Source organism: Cynocephalus volans, chromosome 8, assembly GCF_027409185.1.
Source record: "Cynocephalus volans isolate mCynVol1 chromosome 8, mCynVol1.pri, whole genome shotgun sequence".
Taxonomy (NCBI): Eukaryota; Metazoa; Chordata; class Mammalia; order Dermoptera; family Cynocephalidae; genus Cynocephalus; species Cynocephalus volans.
Genome location: NC_084467.1, coordinates 74,376,509 through 74,394,736, shown reverse-complemented (window position 1 = coordinate 74,394,736; position 18,228 = coordinate 74,376,509). Strand labels below are relative to the sequence as shown.

Here is an 18,228-nt window from a genome sequence, read left to right as displayed (position 1 = left end):
GTGTCAGTTGTGGGTTCTAAGATCAAGCCTAATACCCCGGGTGGACTCTCCTGATGGTCCCCTTCGCCCACCCTGCCTCCTGAGCAGCGCTCCCGCGTGGCTGTGAAGGCAGCTGCGGATATTCCTTCGGCGGCTGGGGGTCCCCACAGTTTGCCAGTTTCAAAATGCACCCTTGAAAGGCCTTTTCAGATGAGATAAAGCTAATGTTTGCAAGTTTAGCGGTCGGTCCTTAAGAATGAAATGTCTTGCTTACGGAACAACTTGGTGCGATGTGCTGAATAAATTAAGAGTGGTTGGCTCATTTTCTCTTTGCTCCTGTGGGTTACTGTTACATGGTGTGTGGCTAATTTGTTTAAAGTTTATTTTTCCTCTTATCAGAATGGAAAGGGCTTAACGTGATCTCAGATCTGTAGTTCACCAACAAGCTTCATTATTAACAACTTCATTATTATGTTGGTATTCATATGCAAGGTTTTATCAGCATAAAATCACCTTCGTTTTAAGTCCTACAGATAAAAGCTCCTTAAATGCTGGCTAAAATATCCTACCTTTTCAAAAAATATTCACTTCGCGGGGGAGGGTTGGGGGGTGCAGGGATCTAAACCCATGACTTTGATATTGTAAGTCTGTGCTCTAACCAACTGAGCTAATAATTGGTGGGCCCCTGTTACCTATTTTTAATTGTACATGTTAATGGCATACAGTGTGTTGTTTCAATACATGCACACATTGTATAATGATCTCCTCCTGGTAGTCAGCATTTCCATCACGTTATCCTATCTTTTTGAAAGAGGAAATAAAATGTTCTTGAGCAAAAACTCTAAGGGATTAATAACTTTTTTCATATGTCTTTACCTAAGAATTATTGTACTTATGCTTGACAGGCATTTTAACACACACACATATGAGCCACACTTGAATGACTTCTATCATAATTATTTCATTTGAAGGTAGTTCATAGGCTGCATAGGCTACATAGTAAATATGTTTTATGCTTTATTCACTCAGCAGTTTTATTAATTTTTTCATTAATCAAGAGTTTCAAAACTTTCCCCATGGTTAGTTTTTATAGACAATATCTACTGTTTGGAGATGTAGGGTTTGCTAAGAATCTTTGAATTGGAATCAGAAATGGGTTTCTAGACTTGGAAAATAGTGTGGTACCTAAACAATGACTTGTCAAATACTGTATGAATGCAAGTTAAATTATCCCCCTTTCTTTGCTGAGTATGAGTTATTATAAAAGTATCAACCAAAGCCAACCTTTCTATTCTGTATGGAAGTACTGTACTCTCCTGGTGGTTTGAGATATTTTATTTTGAACAGGTTTCCATAGTACCAGTATTAATCTGAGGGAAAATACAAGATAGGTCCCAGTCTCTAGAGTGACTTATCTGTCACTTTGGAAAAGCTGGCTATGAAGACAATAAAACCAGCCTCACTCTTTTCAAAGGGACAAAAGAAATAATAGGTACGAAGTACATTGAAAAGTAAAATGTGCTACATAACTATAAGACTTTCAATAAGAAGCAAATACAAGTGATGAGGATAACTGGGAATCAGACTTAAAGTGAGTGCCTATGTCCCCCTCTATAGAACAGTTAAGTTCTCAGAGGCTCACATTGCCCGTTAGGAACAACAGTTAAGTTTTTGGAGGTTCATATTGTCCCTTAAGAATCTTGGCGGTTTAGAAAGCTGTTCTGTCTGCTGGGGGTGTAGGTTAAGTTAGGCTGCCTGCTTAGTGCTAGATCCCATGCAAGAGCTTTATTGCATTTTTATTTAATGTTCGCTACAGTCATATGAGGGTAGGTATTATTCCTATTTTTCAGGAAAGGAAACTGAGGCTCAGGGAGGCTGAGTGACTTGCTTAAGGTCACACAAGGGTTAAGTTGTAGAACCAAACTTGGTTCTCTAAACCCTACTGCCTTTAACTCAGTGGTTTAAATTTTTTTTTCTTTTTTTTAAATAATCTGATGAAAGTTTTAGTTTCTCCTCAGGAAAAAATGGCCATATCCACAAATACACAAAATTTTGCCTACAATTTCAGGGTCTGCCTACCCTTTGAAGTCCTTGCCCAGGCTTGCAGGTCTCAATCCCTGCTCTAACTGTATCTGTTACTGAATGAGGCAGAAAGCAAGTACATACTTGAATTTGGTAACTTTCAACTAGGTGAAAATCCACTTAGTAATTGAAACAAATAGAAAAATGATGTCTTACTTTCTAATTAATTCTGTAAACAACTAAAGTACAGTTTAGTGCAATGGTGCTTATTTGAAATCTTTTGTTTGGGCTTCTTCCTGCAATATCCTGCAATAGCAAAGAATCGGTATGTATGCCTTTACTGACTGAATGGAAATGTTTTTTTGTTTTTTTTTGTTTTCCTCCCTAGAGATGGCAAATCCTGAGGTAGTTGTAAATAGCTGCAGCTCTCATGAAGACGAAAGTCACTGCACTTTTAACCATCATACATCTCCATCTGAAGAGCTTCTATTAGAAGACCAGATGAGGCGAAAACTCAAATTTTTTTTTATGAATCCTTGTGAGAAGTTCTGGGCTCGAGGTAGAAAACCATGGAAACTTGCCATACAAATTCTAAAAATTGCAATGGTGACTCTCCAGGTAAGCATCTCGGATCATGAGTTTGGTGAAGGCCTCTTTTAATAACAGAGAACTATGGACAGTGGTTTTTTATAACTTTAATAATATGCATAGTGGGGAACAATAAATAATGAAACATACAATCTTAAATCCTTCTCTCTTTAACACTTGTGAAAGACTTTGGCTTTCTTTCCTTGGCTTTTTCTTCTTGTCCTTCATTAAGTTATAATTTTAGTCATGTAATCTAATTAGTGTTCAGGAAAGGAAAATTTTAATATTTGGCTTCCAGTCAAGAGGTTTAGCTGTAGGTTTCTAAATCAGCAGTGGAAACTAGTGTTGCCCAACATGAGGATTTTCTTTTCCTTCCTAGTTAGTTTCCTGGGAATTTCTCTCTCCAGTAACTTCAAGAGTTTCTGCGACAGGCTAGTTCTTGGATTGCCACAGCCCTGTGATCATGACAGCAGTGCAATGGAAGAATGTGGAGTTAACAAAAGACGAGTGGCATTAGCTAGTGAACCATGGGACTTCATTTTAGCTCAAAGGAAAATTTTTCGAATCTCATTTTCTTGGCTTCTTTTAACATTTTTGTAGGAAACCATATTTTGTGATCCTTATATTGATTGGTTGTAATTCATTCTTATGAAAATACTTTTCCTGCTGGTGAGGGTAATTATCTCTTGTTAAAAGCAAAAGGGTGAAAATAAAAGTATTTTAATGAGAAAAATAGATGTGATAAGTTTATTTTTATTATTACTTCTTGGTGGAAAAAATGCATAAGTAAACAAATAACTGGTGTTGAAGGAGAGATTTAAAAAATCCTGACATTACTTATCCTAACTCTTATTGAGAATAAATGTTTATGATTGTTAGAAGCTAAGGCAATTTGTACAATTATATGAAATTGTTAGTATTCTTGCTAAAGTTTCTAATGCTAGATGTTTTGTCAAGGGAAACAAACATTTGGGCGACTGCTACTCTGTTTCAGTATGTTATTTAATTTAATTCTAACAACATTACTATTGGGTAAATACTAGCATCTCTCATTTTACAGAGGAGTAAACTGACATTTATAGAGTTTGTTTAAAGCCACATGGCTAGTCAGTGGCAGAATCAAGACTTTAGACACAGGTGTTCACTTTCCCTAATATAGCATCACGAAAAAGGATGTTGCATTCTCAGTATATTATTTGACAAGGGGAATTGAAATTCTTAACTTCCGTGATAATAGTGTGTCACAGTGGCGAGAAATTTGTGTTGTTTCTTATAAGGGAAAAAGCCTGTGTCAGTCGAACATGTATATTTTCTACTTAGCATAATAATAGGTACCACTTGAGTGTTTGCTGTATACTAGCCTAAATGTTTTATAGACATCATCTTGTTCAATTTTTAAAACAAATTGGAGGTAAATAGTGGTATCCCCATTTCACAAACAGGAACATTGAAGCTTAGTAAGATGAAATAATCTGTCATAGGAGACCAGAAGAGTAGAACTGAGATTCAAACTCAGATTTATTTTCTCTAGGACTTATGTTCTTAATTAATCCTTAGTCTTTTAGGGAGCTTATCTAACCTTCCTATGTTTACTAGGGTGGTACAGAAGAAAACTGGCCAATGGTTTAAGATTTTAAGCCGATTAGTAATAAGCATGTAAAAGGTATTTAGATATGTCTTAAAAAGAAACTGAGAGTTTCTTTGTTGTGATGCTTCCTTAATCTATATCTGAGCAATCAAACAAATATCACATAAAGGCAACTTTGTAATTGAGCAATTATGTGTGAGTTGGTGACCAATTAACTTTTTTCAGAGAAAAGAAGGTGGTCTTTCTGTTAAGTTGGAGATTTTGTGTCTGTAGCAGCAAAAGAAAGATGTCTACAAAGATAGGTACCCTACTAAAAATTTCTCTTTTCCCACTCCCTGGCTCAGTCTCTGAATTATAGCAGTTCCCTCTCAGACACTGCTACTTCTGATCTGCCGCTACACCCTTCAGGGCAGGGACTGATAGTCTTCTCATTGCATCCTCAGTCCCTAGTTCAGTGCTGGCACATGGGAAGTATTCAAGTATTTGAATGAACTGGTAAGGATATCTTTGGGAATTCTTTGGAGGCATTTTGGTCATCAGCTTCAGTATATATAAAATCCCTGGAATATAAGCTGTCATCTTATCAGTATTTAAATGAGGACACTTAGCTTAAAGAGGCTCTTCAGAAATGACAATCAAGTTAGATGGAGACTGATGACATGTGTGGGGTGCAGGCCATACGTTACAAGGAGAAGAGAGCGGGAGAAAGATTTGTCTACTCTATATTTTTCCTGATCAGACCCTAATTACTCTGTGTAGCATGATAAAGTGGATAGATCTTGGATTTATTCTGTCAGACACAGGTTCCAATTTTAACTATACACTTGCTAGTGATATAACTTGAAAAATTACTTAACTTCTTTGAGCTTTTATATACTCATCTGTAAAATGGTTATTTCTGGAACTATGCTGTGGGATGGCATGAAGAAAGTTCCTGGAACAGTGCTGGCACATAGGCACTCAGTGTTGCTTCCCCCTTCCATAAAAATACTCTGTCTCACTCTGGGATCCAAGTCAGAATGTACTTTCTAAACTTACAATGTGTGTGTGTGTTAGAGAGAGAGAGACAGAGAGACAAAGAGAGAGAGAGGTGGTTTGGGAGGGAAGAGAAGATAAAAGAGAGACCTTTTTGTGTGTGAACAACCGAGTTTCATGTAAAACTCTAATGAAAATATTAAGGATACATTATTTAAATATACTTTAGAGATGAGTTGAAAGGATATTTTCTATGTTTGATCTTATTGTCACAGTTTTGGTAATTAGGCGTAGAAATACAGTTTAGCAATAGGACTTGGACTTTCTTACAGTGTATTATCCACCTGCTGCAAAACCCTCATGATGTCCTGCAGAATTCATTTTAAACTCTGCTACTTGCCACACAAGCCCCTGCACATCTGCCTCCACTTTTTCTGATCACATTTTTCACCCTTCTACTTTTTTTTTTCTTTGAAGCTGGTCTTGTTTGGGCTAAGTAACCAGATGGTGGTAGCTTTCAAGGAAGAGAACACTATCGCATTCAAACATCTCTTCTTAAAAGGATATATGGACCGAATGGATGACACATATGCAGTGTACACACAAAGAGATGTATATGATCAGATCATCTTTGCAGTGAACCAGGTAAATCAAGCGTGTGCATTCTTTAAATGGGAGAAAGAACAAACTGGAAAAATGGTGGCAATGCATGCAATACAAACTGAAATTCATGTGTGGAAGGATGAACATCTCTGCTTGGAAATGACTTATGTATAAAACCATTTTTAAATTGTTTTTTAAAATGTTGCCAACAACTGCTTCACAAAGACCACTGAGGGTGGGGGAGGAATGTTGCCAACAAACTTTTACAAAACTAGAAACTAAAAAAAAAAAAAAAAAACTTTAGTAACAGAGAGACAGAAATTTTAAAGATTTAATTAAAAGAATCAGAGATAGGGTTTGGCAGGAGTCTCAAAGACTTAAAATTACTAAACTTGACCCTGGTTGTAAGTAGTCATTAAGTCTTCAGAGCTTATACTTTCAGGGGACCTTAACAAATAGTGAGAATATTAACTTTGCAGAGTGTGTGTAGCAACCGAGACCTGAACATTCATTTAAAAAATAACTAAGGCCTTTATGCTGTACATAACAATAATTTTATTGTGACATTGTCTAACCAACACACAAAAAGTAGGTTTGTTATTCATACAGATGAGTGAAATCTTTATTCTGAATTCTTAATTATTTTTGCTATACACAGTACTTTCTCAAGATTCCAAATTTCTTACTTTGTTGATATCATTGAAAGTTTTCTTGAAGTCAGTATTTCCAACCTGGGTTAGTTTGCAAGCCACATTTCAAAATTATTATAACTCTTCTTCAAAAAATTACTATCGTGCAATTATTATCTTTATTTTCTAGAGACAATCTATGCACAGTGAGATTGTAAACTGCTAGGATAAAATATCTATTTATGACACTAAAGCTTACTGTTAGCATTAGGATTAGGGAAATTAGCCAGAAATCTACAGTAATAAAGATAAGCTGCATAAGTTGTTCAACAGAATTATGCAATTTATTGGAGGGAAATATAGCATAATGCTGGAAATATTGAATTTTGAGATTTTTGTTTTAAATGTGTTAAGTTTCTCTAAAGCTACTCTGAACCAAATTGGTAGTTTGTTTTTTTTGGTAGTGGTGGTTGGCTAGGGGGAGGCGGATAGAGGTGAGAGGTAAACAGACCCATCAAATTCTTTATAAAACATCTTTATAAAACATCACTTTGTAACACATCTTTAGTAGGCCTAAACTCAATCTTCAAAATATAGTATTTGGCATTCAGGCCATTCTGCTGATCGGATTTCTATCTTCTTTACAGAAATCCATATAGATTTCTTATCCTAATTGTCTTGGTGTCCTGCTGCTATAACAAAATACCTAAGACTGAGTAATTTATAAACAACAAAAATTTATTTCTCACAGTTCTGGAGGCTAAGAAGTCCAAGATCAAGGTCCTGGCAAGTTTGGTGTTTGGTGAAGGCTTGCATGTCCTTGCTTTGTCCTCATATGGCAGGAGGGACCAGAGGGCAAAAGGGCCTAGCTAGTTCTCTCCAGCCCTTTTATAAGATTGCTGATCTCATTCATGTGGGCTCTGCCTTCATGATTTAATCACCTCCTAAAGGTCCCACCTCTTAATACTATCATATTGGGGCTTAAATTCCAACATGTGAATTTTGGAAGGACCCATACATTCTAACTATATAAATAGATAATACTAATTGTGATGCTTTACCTTGGGCAGATGATTCCCAACTGTCTTCCAAGCACCACTGGCCACTTTCAGCTGAAGATAAAAAGTATCTTGATCAAAATTTTTATGAATAAATCGGGTTTTTGTGATTAATGAGGTCAATTAGTCTACATGCTTCTAGAGAATTGAATAGGGAAAATATGGACTGATATTAAAGCAGGAAGACTCTTTTTTTTTTGGTAAGAAAATATCTTCAGAATTGAGGCGATAGTCACTGAGGAGAACTGACACTCAGGATGGTGGCCTCTCAGTCCTTAGAGGCATTTCCATGGCTCATTAACTATCCTGAAGGGTTTAGCCCCAAGATGTCGTCTAACTGGATAACCTCCAGGGTTCATTTTGATCCAGTACTGTGATTATAACAGCATCACTTTTTATTACATATGCTTCTGTATTTGAATGTTAATGACCTAGTTATTTTGTTTTTATACTATATCCTTTCCTCTTATTTCTCCCATTTTATCTTTTTTTTTTTTTTTTTTTTGTGGCTGGCTGGTATGGGGTCCTCAATCACTTTTGGGTCATAGTCATTGGCTCTTTTTTTTCCGTCTCCCCCTTAAATTTGACAGTCCTCAAAGGTTTATCCTTTTCCTGCAGAAATTTGCTCCACTATGCAGCCTCGGCCATCACCAGGATGAGGGGGCTCCCAAACAGCTGCTTACTCTGCCGTGTGCCAGACACCTCACAAGCACCTCAGAATTGCTCTGTCCAAAGCAGCTTCATATTCTCTCCTCACCTAATCCCCAGACAGGTTTCTCTTTCTGGTCAGTTGCTAAGGTTCCAAGGCCTTGGTGTCTTCTTGAAATCATTCACTCTTGCAGCTCAACCATAGTTGATAAATTTCTGGTTTGGGCTGGCCTTCCTTCTTCCCCACCCATCTCTTGGCTGTTTTCTAAAGAATTCACCTAAAATCACAGATCTTATTGCATAATATTCCCCATGATATAGATATAGATACCTATTCCTATACCTATATCTACATAAAACAGTGTTCAGCAACACAGCATTTGATATACTTATTCCTTGAAAGCGGAGGTACAAAACAGGCACTGTTTGTGAATGAGTGAATGAGCTCAAAAGTCTCATTGTATGTGTTAGGATCAGGTGATCACCGAAGGACCACAATCAAACAGTCTATAATCAAGGAGCAATCAGTTTTAATCTGCTTTACTTTTGGTGCCATATCATTCAGATGAGGACCTTTAATGTGTTTTTATATTATCACCCAAATGATGACCTGGGACCCTGGATCTGAGTGAAAAACGGTTCTCAAGGCCGAGGTGCAGAGGCCAGAAGGGACAGATGCCCAGCCTGATTAAAGCTCCTCAGAAGCCACAGCCACTTAGCTGCCCTGTGCAGTCTCCCCACCAGTTCCACAGGTCAACTGCCTTCCAGCCATAGTCTCACACCACATTCATGTCCCAGAATCCTGGGACTCATGCTCCAGAACTGCCCTTTAGTTGGACACAGCCCTGCCACTTGCCCTAGACCACCGAGTTCTTGCCAGGTGCTCAGACCTCCACAAAGAACCTTATCAAGACCTCAAGGAAGTCTGGCTGTCATGTAGCTTATAATATTAACAGGCACCTACAGCCCTGGGCCTCAGATCTTTGCATTTCAAGATCTTAAAGCATTCAAGACACAAGATTCTATGGTCAGGAGGTTCGGCTCATTAGGTGATCCCTGTGGGGATTGCCCCACACATACATAGTGGGCACTCAGAAGGGCTGCGGCATGCCCTTCACAGGTGTGACTCTGTACTTCCTGAGCCCTGCTTACAGTCCTGATTTACCTCCATTACACACCCCATGTTCCAGGCGAACTGGTCTGCTTGGTACCTTAAATGGAAACCAAAAATCTCAAACTGAATATCTCTAGCATTATACTGTTTTTCCCCTACATGTAGAACACAGTGCTATTTAACAACTTACGCAGCTTGCTCTATTATCATAGATTCTGCCTCATTTTCCCTATGCTAACACTAACAGAAAGCTTGGTGCCATAATCACATATCCTCACAGTTTACCAACTCAGTGCATTGAAGAGCTGCTATTGCATTATAATTTTTCACCTCACTGTTAATTTGACAAATATCTGAGCACTTACTATGGGTCTGAAGGGCTGACACTGGAGCAGTGGACTTAATAAATTCCCTGTCCTGTGGAGCTTGCATTCTAATGGGGGAAATGGATTTTAAACAAGTTTAATCAAAATCATTTGATTTAGGGTAGTGATGAGTGCAATGAAGAAAAATAAAGCAGCATAGAGCAATGGAGGGTGGGGTGGGGAGGAAGGGCAGAGATAAGGCCAGAAAAGTCAGGGGCTAGATCTCTCAGGGCTTTATAAGATATGGAAAGGAGCTTTGAATTTTATATTGAGAGAGACAGGAAGCCATGGGAGGGCTTTCAGTAAGGGAGAGACTGTAGTCACACAAGCAAAAGCTATTCACTCGAATATTTATTTAGGATCTAGTATGTATCAGGTACTTTTTATTTATTTATTTTTTTCATTGTATATGTTTATGGGGTAGAGTTTGTTGCTTTAATACATGCATATATTATATAGTGATCCAATCAGAATAGTTAGCATATCTATCACCTAATTATTTATCATTTCTTTGTGATTATAACATTCAGGATCCTCTTCTCTGGCTATCTTGAAAATATACACTACAATATTATTAGCTATTGTCACTCTAGAGCACCAGAACTTTTTCTTTCTATCCAAATCAGGTACTGTTTTTGGTGCAAGGATACTGCAGTACACAAATAGCCAAAGTCAAGGAGGTCATATTCTAGCAGGAAGAGACAGATAGTATATAAATATATAAGTACTGGGGAAAATAAAATAAAGCAGGCAGAGTGAATAAGTGTAGGTGGTCAGAAAAGCCCTCTCTGATAAGGTAAAATGTGAGCACAGAGTAGACAGAAGTGGTGCAGGCAGAATCTTTTAGGGAGGAGGAACAGCAAGAACAGGAGTCTTGGGCAGGTTTGTATTTGGCGTATCACTGTTCTAAGGGTTTTACATGCACTAATTCACTTACTCCTTGTAACAATACTATGAGTTCTAGATGGAGGCTAGACTGATGAGAGGCAGGATTAGAAGCAGGAAGAGTAGTTAAGAGGTTTCATTTGTCCAGGGGAGAGATGATGGTGTTTGGATGAGGGCGATAGCGGTGAAGGTGATAAGAGGTAGTCAGATCTGGGATATAATTTGGAGGTAATGCATGACTTTCTGATGGATTAAAAGCAGAATATGACTGAAGGAGACTAAAAGATCTTTCCTGAGTTTTGGCCTGAACAACTGATTGTCTTAAAGAGTCACTTATTGAGGAGGGAATTATTGTGGAAGGATCAGGTTTTTCTATTTGCACATCTACCTTTAAAATTTCTCTTAGACACCACAGGTGTCATGTAGGCAGACTGTTACCCATATATGGTATTCAGTGGAGAGGTCAGGGATGAAGATGTAAATTTGGAAGTTGACAGCGTATATGGTGTTTAAAACATGGGACTGGTTGAAGTCATCTATGGAGAAAATGTGTATAAAGAAATCATGGACTAAATCCAAGGACACTCTAAGATATAGAGGTTGGCAAGGGGAGGTTTCAGAACAGAATGAGAAGCAGCAGTCTGCGTTACAGACGTCAAGTGAAGAAAGTATCCCAGGAAGGAGAAAGCACTCAACTGTATCAAATACTGTAAGTTAGATGAGGACTGAGAACTAACTATCAGATTTGGTAGCATGCTGCTCATTGGTGAACTTGACAAAGCCCTACCCAAAATCCATCCCGTGGTCCCACATTATAAATTATCTCCTTCACTTATCATAGCATATTTCATATGCATCTTTTAGTAGAATTATTTTTCTATGTGTCCAATTGCACAAAATTATTAATTCCAGGAAAGACAGATATCTTATCCTTATATTTGTATGACTAATTGTGCCAAACATATTGTTCACAGTAAGCTCTGAAACACTTTGTTTTGGAAACATCTACAGATATCCATTAAGAGTTTAAGTTGGCAATTTTTCCAAGGTACCATAAGATTCTCATCTATAAAAGTAATATTTTGTTTTATTTAGAGGACTCACTAAGACAGGGGAATATTGCTATGAAAGTTATTCGAGCAATATTTTTTGTTTTGTTTTGTTTTTTTGACCAGTAAGGGGATTGCAACCCTCGGCACGGTGTGGTCTGTACCACGCTCAGCCAGTGAACGCACCAGCCATCCCTATATAGGATCCGAACCCACAGCCCCAGCGCTACCAGCACCCCACTCTCCCAAGTGAGCCACAGGGCTGGCCCATTAAAGCAATATTTTTTTAAGAAAAGGTTTTGCTGGTTGACTGGAACTATTGTATCCCACTTCATATATTGCAGTAGTAAAGTACAACTCTGACTTCATAGGACACAGTTCAAAGATAAATCAAATTTTTATTCACACTGAATGTAAAACCAGTCCCTGAACATAGTTCTTTAAAAGAGGAAAAAACCTCAGAGGTTATGTGGCTTCAGACTTTAATTTTGCAGATAAGGAACCAGAATCTCAGAAATTTTTTGACAGAAATGGGACTTGAACCCAGGACTCTAATGTGCCAGTGCTCTTTGCCCTGCCTTCCTGGTGCACAACAGCATGTGGGAACCAGCAGTTTCAACGGTGGGGAGGGAGGGGCACCAAGGCTTCACCTCTGACATTCCTATTCTCTGTGTTCTTGGTTGAAGTACTTGCAGCTACGCAACATCTCCATTGGGAACCATGCTTATGAGAACGAGGGTACCAAGCAGTCTGCTATGGCCATCTGTCACCACTTCTACAAGCGAGGAAACATCTATCCTGGAAATGACACCTTTGACATTGATCCAGAAATTGAAACTGGTAATGTTCTTCTATAAGCTAGAACTTCAATTTCTAACTCCTTGATTTATGCTTAAAATCAGTAATTTTATTTCTGAAAACATTGATTTAACCTGTGCTATTAGGACACAGCAAGAATTGCATAGGAGTTATTATGGTGCAAGTAGCATTCTAAGCCTTTTACTACAACTTGAGAATCCCCTCCCCCCCCCAAAAAAAAGACAGACAAGGTGAAGTTTATCATTATCCCCATTTTACAGAAGACTAAAACATAGCTCAGAAAGTTGAGCGATCTGCTCAGTGTGGAGCTAGTAAGAGGCAGCACTGGAATTTGACCCAGTCTGTCTGTGCTCTTCGCCACTGAATTTCGCTGCTTCTCATGCTGGACAAGCCAGTTAAATAGATAGGCATTGTATTAGTCCCTTTCATGTTGCTATAACAGAACACCTGAGACTGGGTAATGTATAAAGAATAGAGGTTTATTTGGCTTATGATTCTGGGACAGCTGCATCTGGCGCAGGCCTCAGGCTGCTTCTACTCATGGTGGAAAGTGGCAGACAGCCAGAGGGTACAAGCAGATCACATGGTGAGAGGAAGCAGGAGAGAGAGGGGAGGTGCCAGCGTCTTTTAAACAACCAGCCTTCTCGGGAAATAATAAAGTGAGATCTCACTCACTACCCCTATCCCCCAGGGAGAACATGAATCCATTCATGAGGGATCTGCCCCCATGACTGAAACAGCTCCCAACACTGCCACGTTGGGGATCAGATTTCCATGAGTTCTGGGAGAACAATACATCCGAACGCTATCAAGTATTATGCTTACAAACTCTTGATGTATTTAACCCCCCTCCCCATAGCACTTTACTATTCAGCATCTTTGGGGATAGGTTGAGAGGAGGAAGAATGAGAACCAGAAGTTGGTATAGCACAGCTTATTTTTATTAGCAAAGTTCTATTTGCAATATGTACCTAAAATATAAGTTGAAAAATAAATAGTCACATACTTTTAATAATAGCCACTAGGATTTTTTAAAAGAGATAGTAAAGGATAACAGTACCAATTTGTGAATTTAAAAAAAATTTTTTTTTAAAGTGCTGATTGAGGAAAAATCGTCAACACGTAACATTAAAAAAAGAGATCCTGTAAACTTAGACAGTCTTATTTTAGGCACTGCAAGTGCTTCAGATCCTATGCGTAGGATACAAAAAAAGGAGGGGGTGGGACTCAAAGTTTATCTAGGCTTTAAAAGACAGGAAGAATTCTATAGCATTCTATAGAACACTAATGAGATAAGTTCAGATTTCTCTCTATCTAACCCCCCGTCCACTCCAGAAATGTAGCCACTTAAGTCTTAAAAACAAATGTCATTGTAACCAAGTGGTATTGATGTCTAGCTTTTAAAATCTTAATTCAGAAAAATAATAGAATGTGAATAACTGGTCTTAAATGGATTAGCCTTTCAAAACGCAGTTTCATTTATTTATTTTAGGTACTATATCATATTTTTGTTCTTTTCTATTGCAGAATGTTTCCTTGTAGAGCCAGATGAACCTTTTCATATTGGAACCCTGGAAGAAAATAAACTCAACCTAACGCTGGACTTCCATAGGTGAGGGAAGTTGATGAGACCATAACTTATGTTTGTGTATATGTTTCCCCTGAACTAAAATCTCCTCTGTTTTCTAGACTCCTAACAGTGGAGCTTCAATTTAAACTGAAGGCCATTAATCTGCAGACAGTGCGTCATCAGGAACTCCCTGACTGTTATGACTTTACTCTGACCGTAAGTGTGGGCCAGACTAAGTTGCGTTCTAGTCTGGAGAAAAATAGTTTTATCTAGTTATATGTTTCATACACTTGTATTAAGGCATGATCAAGTATATAGGATGTTTCTACTTGAATGTGCTAGGGGAAACATTGATGCAGCTAGCTCTATTTTATTATAATAACTTGTTTATTTGTCAATTATCTGTCTTCTGCACCTCAGTGTAAGTTCCATGAGGGCAGGGACCTTGTCTTGTTCACTATGTGAACAATGGCTGGCACAGAATAGATGGTCAAACACAAAAGGAACAAGGGTTTGTAGGTTCCGCGTGGTCGGCTCTCAGCATTTGTGGCTGGCTGCTGACAGTCATTGCCAAGGGTTCTTGCTACTGAGTTTCCTCATGGAAGTTTGCAGCCTTTGGATTATTGCTCACAGTGCCTTCCTCGTGCTGTCTCTGAATGCTCTGATTCATTACGCCCCTTTCAGCCCACCCTATCACTTCTATGTTCTCTACAATCCAGTTGCAAATGGAGCTATTAAGCTCTGTAGAGAGCACAAGATGCCTCTCATGTGAGTTTATCACTTCACAGGATTGGAATGCTGTTTGGTCATATGCAGGGCAGCATTTGAAACAACTTACCTTCACACAATCCAGATTTCTATTACTTTAGCAGTAGTTTGTATCAAACGCTACATCCATGGTACTCAACTAGCTGGCTGTGAAAAATCAAATTTTCAGAGATTTAGGTTTTAAAAAACCCAGACTGTAGTATAATGTTACAATTCTGCATAGCATTCAACAAGAAAAAGCACTAAAAGTGTAAGACTATTTTAAATTGGGCTATAAATTTTGGTCCTAATATTAATCAGCAAGTTATGAATTATCAGCATTACTTGATTTTTTTAAAAAACTGAGCTATTATTCACAGTCTTCTCTCTCTCTCTCTCTCTCTCTCTCTCTCTCTTTCAAATTTGAGAAATGACACTTCATAATTTTTGTAATCCTGACATCTCCTTCATGGACGCTTTTACAATTCTTCAGTCAGAATACATTCTGTGCTAGGAACTACAGGTGTTTTGTGGGGTTTGTTATTTTCCTTCCCTTCCCTTCCCTTTCTCTCTCTTTCTTCCTTTTCAGTGATTCAGTACAGTGGTAAAATCAACTTGACCTGTTAGCCATATGCAGATTTGTTGTATTTTCACCATTATTGTAGAATCATCCTAGCCCTACGCCTCTGCGTTGTGGATTCAGCAGTGCATCTTATAGGACTGTGGTAGAACTTAAATCCTATAAGGTAGTTTAATAATAAAAGTCATTAGTGCAACTTCATTGTCATAAGTAAATGTGAACTGGGCAGCCTGCACCTGATATAAAACATAGGGACTTGGGAACCAGACAAGCCTAGATTTTAATTCTAGCTCACCTGTTAGTAGATACGTAACTTTAGGCAAACTACTTAATTGGCCTGTGCCTCAGTTTTCTCATCTATAAAACAAAATTAATGTCCACCTATTGGACAAGGTTGGTGTCAAGATATAAGATGATATATGTAAAGGTCCTACCTCAGTATCTGGTATGTAGAAGATATTTGATTCATTCAACAGCCATTTATTAAACCTTTGCTATGTGTGTGATGTGGTTTGAATATTTGTCCCTTCCAAAGCTCATGTTGAAGCTTCTTTTTAAAGGAACTTATTTAATTTTTAATTGAAACATATTCATAGATTTATGGGGTACAAAGTTATACTTTACTACATGTATACAATGTGTGAGGGTCAAACAGGGTAGTTAGCATATTTGTCATCAAAAAAATTTATTATTTCTTTGTGATGAGAACATTTAATCTCTTCTCTTTAAGCCATTTGAAGACATATAGTAAATTATTGTTAATTATAGATGCCTAGCACTACTGTACACCACTAGCACTTATTTTTCGTATCCAGCTGTCATTTTAAGTCCATTAACCAACCTCTCCCTATGCCCTACTTGCTTCCCTTCCCAGCCTCTAGTATCATGATGAAACTTAATGGTTTTTGAAAGATGAGGCCTTTAAGAGGTGATTAGACCATGAGAGCTATGCCCTCATGAATGGATTAATTCATTCATGGGTTAATGGATTAATGGATTATCAAGGGAGTAACTGGTAGCTTTATAAGGAGAGGAAGAGATCATATGGACATACTCAGCCCTCTCTTCATGTGAAGTCCTGCACCACCTTGGTACTCTACAGAGAGTCCCCACCAAGAAGAAGGCCCTCACCAGATGTGCCCCCTTGCCGCTTGGACCTTGGACTTCCCAGCCTCCAGAATTGTACAAAGTAAATGTTATTTCTTTATAAATTACCCAGTATCAGGTATTCTGTTATAAACAACAGAAAACTGACTACTACAATGTGCCCAGTTGGAGTTATAATGGAAAAGTAGAGCACTAACATTCACGCACAGTAGTTTAATAAATTTTTGCATCGTATATTTGAAGTTCTTTATTTGGTGTATAAACATCTAGGATTCTTGTGTTCACTCGATGAACAGATTCTTTGATCATTATGAAATGGCATTCTTCTACCCTGATAATATTCTTTGCTCTAAAATCCAGCTTTCTTTCAATTAGTGTTAACATGGCATATCTTTTTTCATTCTTTTAAAATTAACCTATTTGTGTCTTATATTTACCATTTTTTATTTTCTAAATTATTTTTAGTAATCAATAATATAATTATGAGTAATTTCATGGAGACCTATAGATGCTACATACAATAGTATGGCATATAGACTCTTCAGTCAAAAGTTTCCATTATGCAAATGTGCTAAAATACAATTTCCCTGAGCTGAACTATCTTGCTGACCCACAGAAATAACTGTAAAGCTGTATTTGGATTTTCTAATATAACACCCACCAAAATGAATGTTAATAGTTTTTTTCTTACCATCAGTTGATTTATGCTAATATTTCTTTTCAGCAGACTATTCATAAATTTATTACTAAACTAATGTAATGAGAGAACTTGTTTAAAATAAAACCTTAAAGAAAAATATAAGATGTACATAAACAGCTACTTTAGAAATAACTTTCTATGTTATCTCTTCAAGTGCAAAAATAGGCAATCTCTTCTGTGCTTTTAAGGTACATTAACATTTAATTACTTTACAAGTGAAAAAGAAAAATGCATTTAAACAAAAAAAAAGTAAAAAAAAAAAAAAAAGCTTCTCAAATACCCATGTTGCTCATGTCAGAAGATTTTTACATTTTTTGTCTTACATTTAAAGTGGGTTTCTTGTTAGGCAGAATATAGTTAGGCAACACATTTTTTTTTATACAAACTCACAACCTCTACATTTTAGTTAGAATATTTAGACAATTTAAATTACATATGATCATTAATACAGTTTCCCTCTTTTTCTGCCTTCTTTTAAATTAATTGAATATTTTTTTCATTCTGTTTTATCTCATTTGTAAATTTACTAGCTATAACTCTGTCGTATTATTTTGGTGTTCATAATATACATCTTCAAATTATTACAGTCTCCCTTCAAGTTATGTTACATTGCTGCATGCAGAAACCCCATAATACATTAATTTTTTTTTTGCTTTAAACAATCAGTTATCTTTTTTTCTCTCTTTCACTCACTCTCTTTCTCTCTCTGCTATGTGAGAACATAGAGACAAGGAAGCCATCTGCAAGCCAGGAAGAACAGTCAATTCTCTTTTAAAGTGATTTAAATAGTAAGAGAAATGTCTTTATATTTGCCCACATAGTTACCATTTCCAGTGTGCTTCACTCTTGTGTGTAGCTCCAGGTTTCCATCTGGTATCATTTTCCTTCTGCCTGAAGGGCTTCCTGTAACATTTCTTAAGGTGCAGGTCTGCCGGTGATAAAATCTTTCAGCTTTTATATGTCTAAAAAAGTGTTACACATTCATTTTTTAAAGATATTTTCACTGGGTATAAAATTCTAGGTTGACTTGTATATTTGTCTTTCCAGTACTTTAAAGATGTTGCTCTTAGCTAGCTTGCAATGCTTCTGATGAGAAATCTGCTGTCCTTTTTATCTTTGTTCCTCTGTATCGGATGCATTTTCCCCTCTGGTTACTTTTAAAATTTTCTTTTTATCTCTGATTTTAAGCAATTAGATTGTGA

General features: G+C 37.3%; 1 protein-coding gene across 2 annotated transcripts in view; it reads left to right on the top strand.

Annotated features, from left to right (window-relative positions):
- The first annotated feature begins 2,391 nt into the window (after nucleotides 1–2,391).
- MCOLN3 (mucolipin TRP cation channel 3) overlaps nucleotides 2,392–18,228 on the top strand; it is a 31,008-nt gene continuing 15,171 nt past the window's right edge. The window contains exons 1-5 of one of the 2 annotated variants that reach the window (XM_063106395.1): nucleotides 2,392–2,619; nucleotides 5,630–5,797; nucleotides 12,190–12,343; nucleotides 13,850–13,934; nucleotides 14,012–14,108. In XM_063106395.1, coding sequence (XP_062962465.1) covers nucleotides 2,392–2,619; nucleotides 5,630–5,797; nucleotides 12,190–12,343; nucleotides 13,850–13,934; nucleotides 14,012–14,108 — 732 coding nt within the window. The remainder of the gene's footprint in view (nucleotides 2,620–5,629; nucleotides 5,798–12,189; nucleotides 12,344–13,849; nucleotides 13,935–14,011; nucleotides 14,109–18,228) is intronic. The other variant, XM_063106397.1, reaches the window with a different exon arrangement.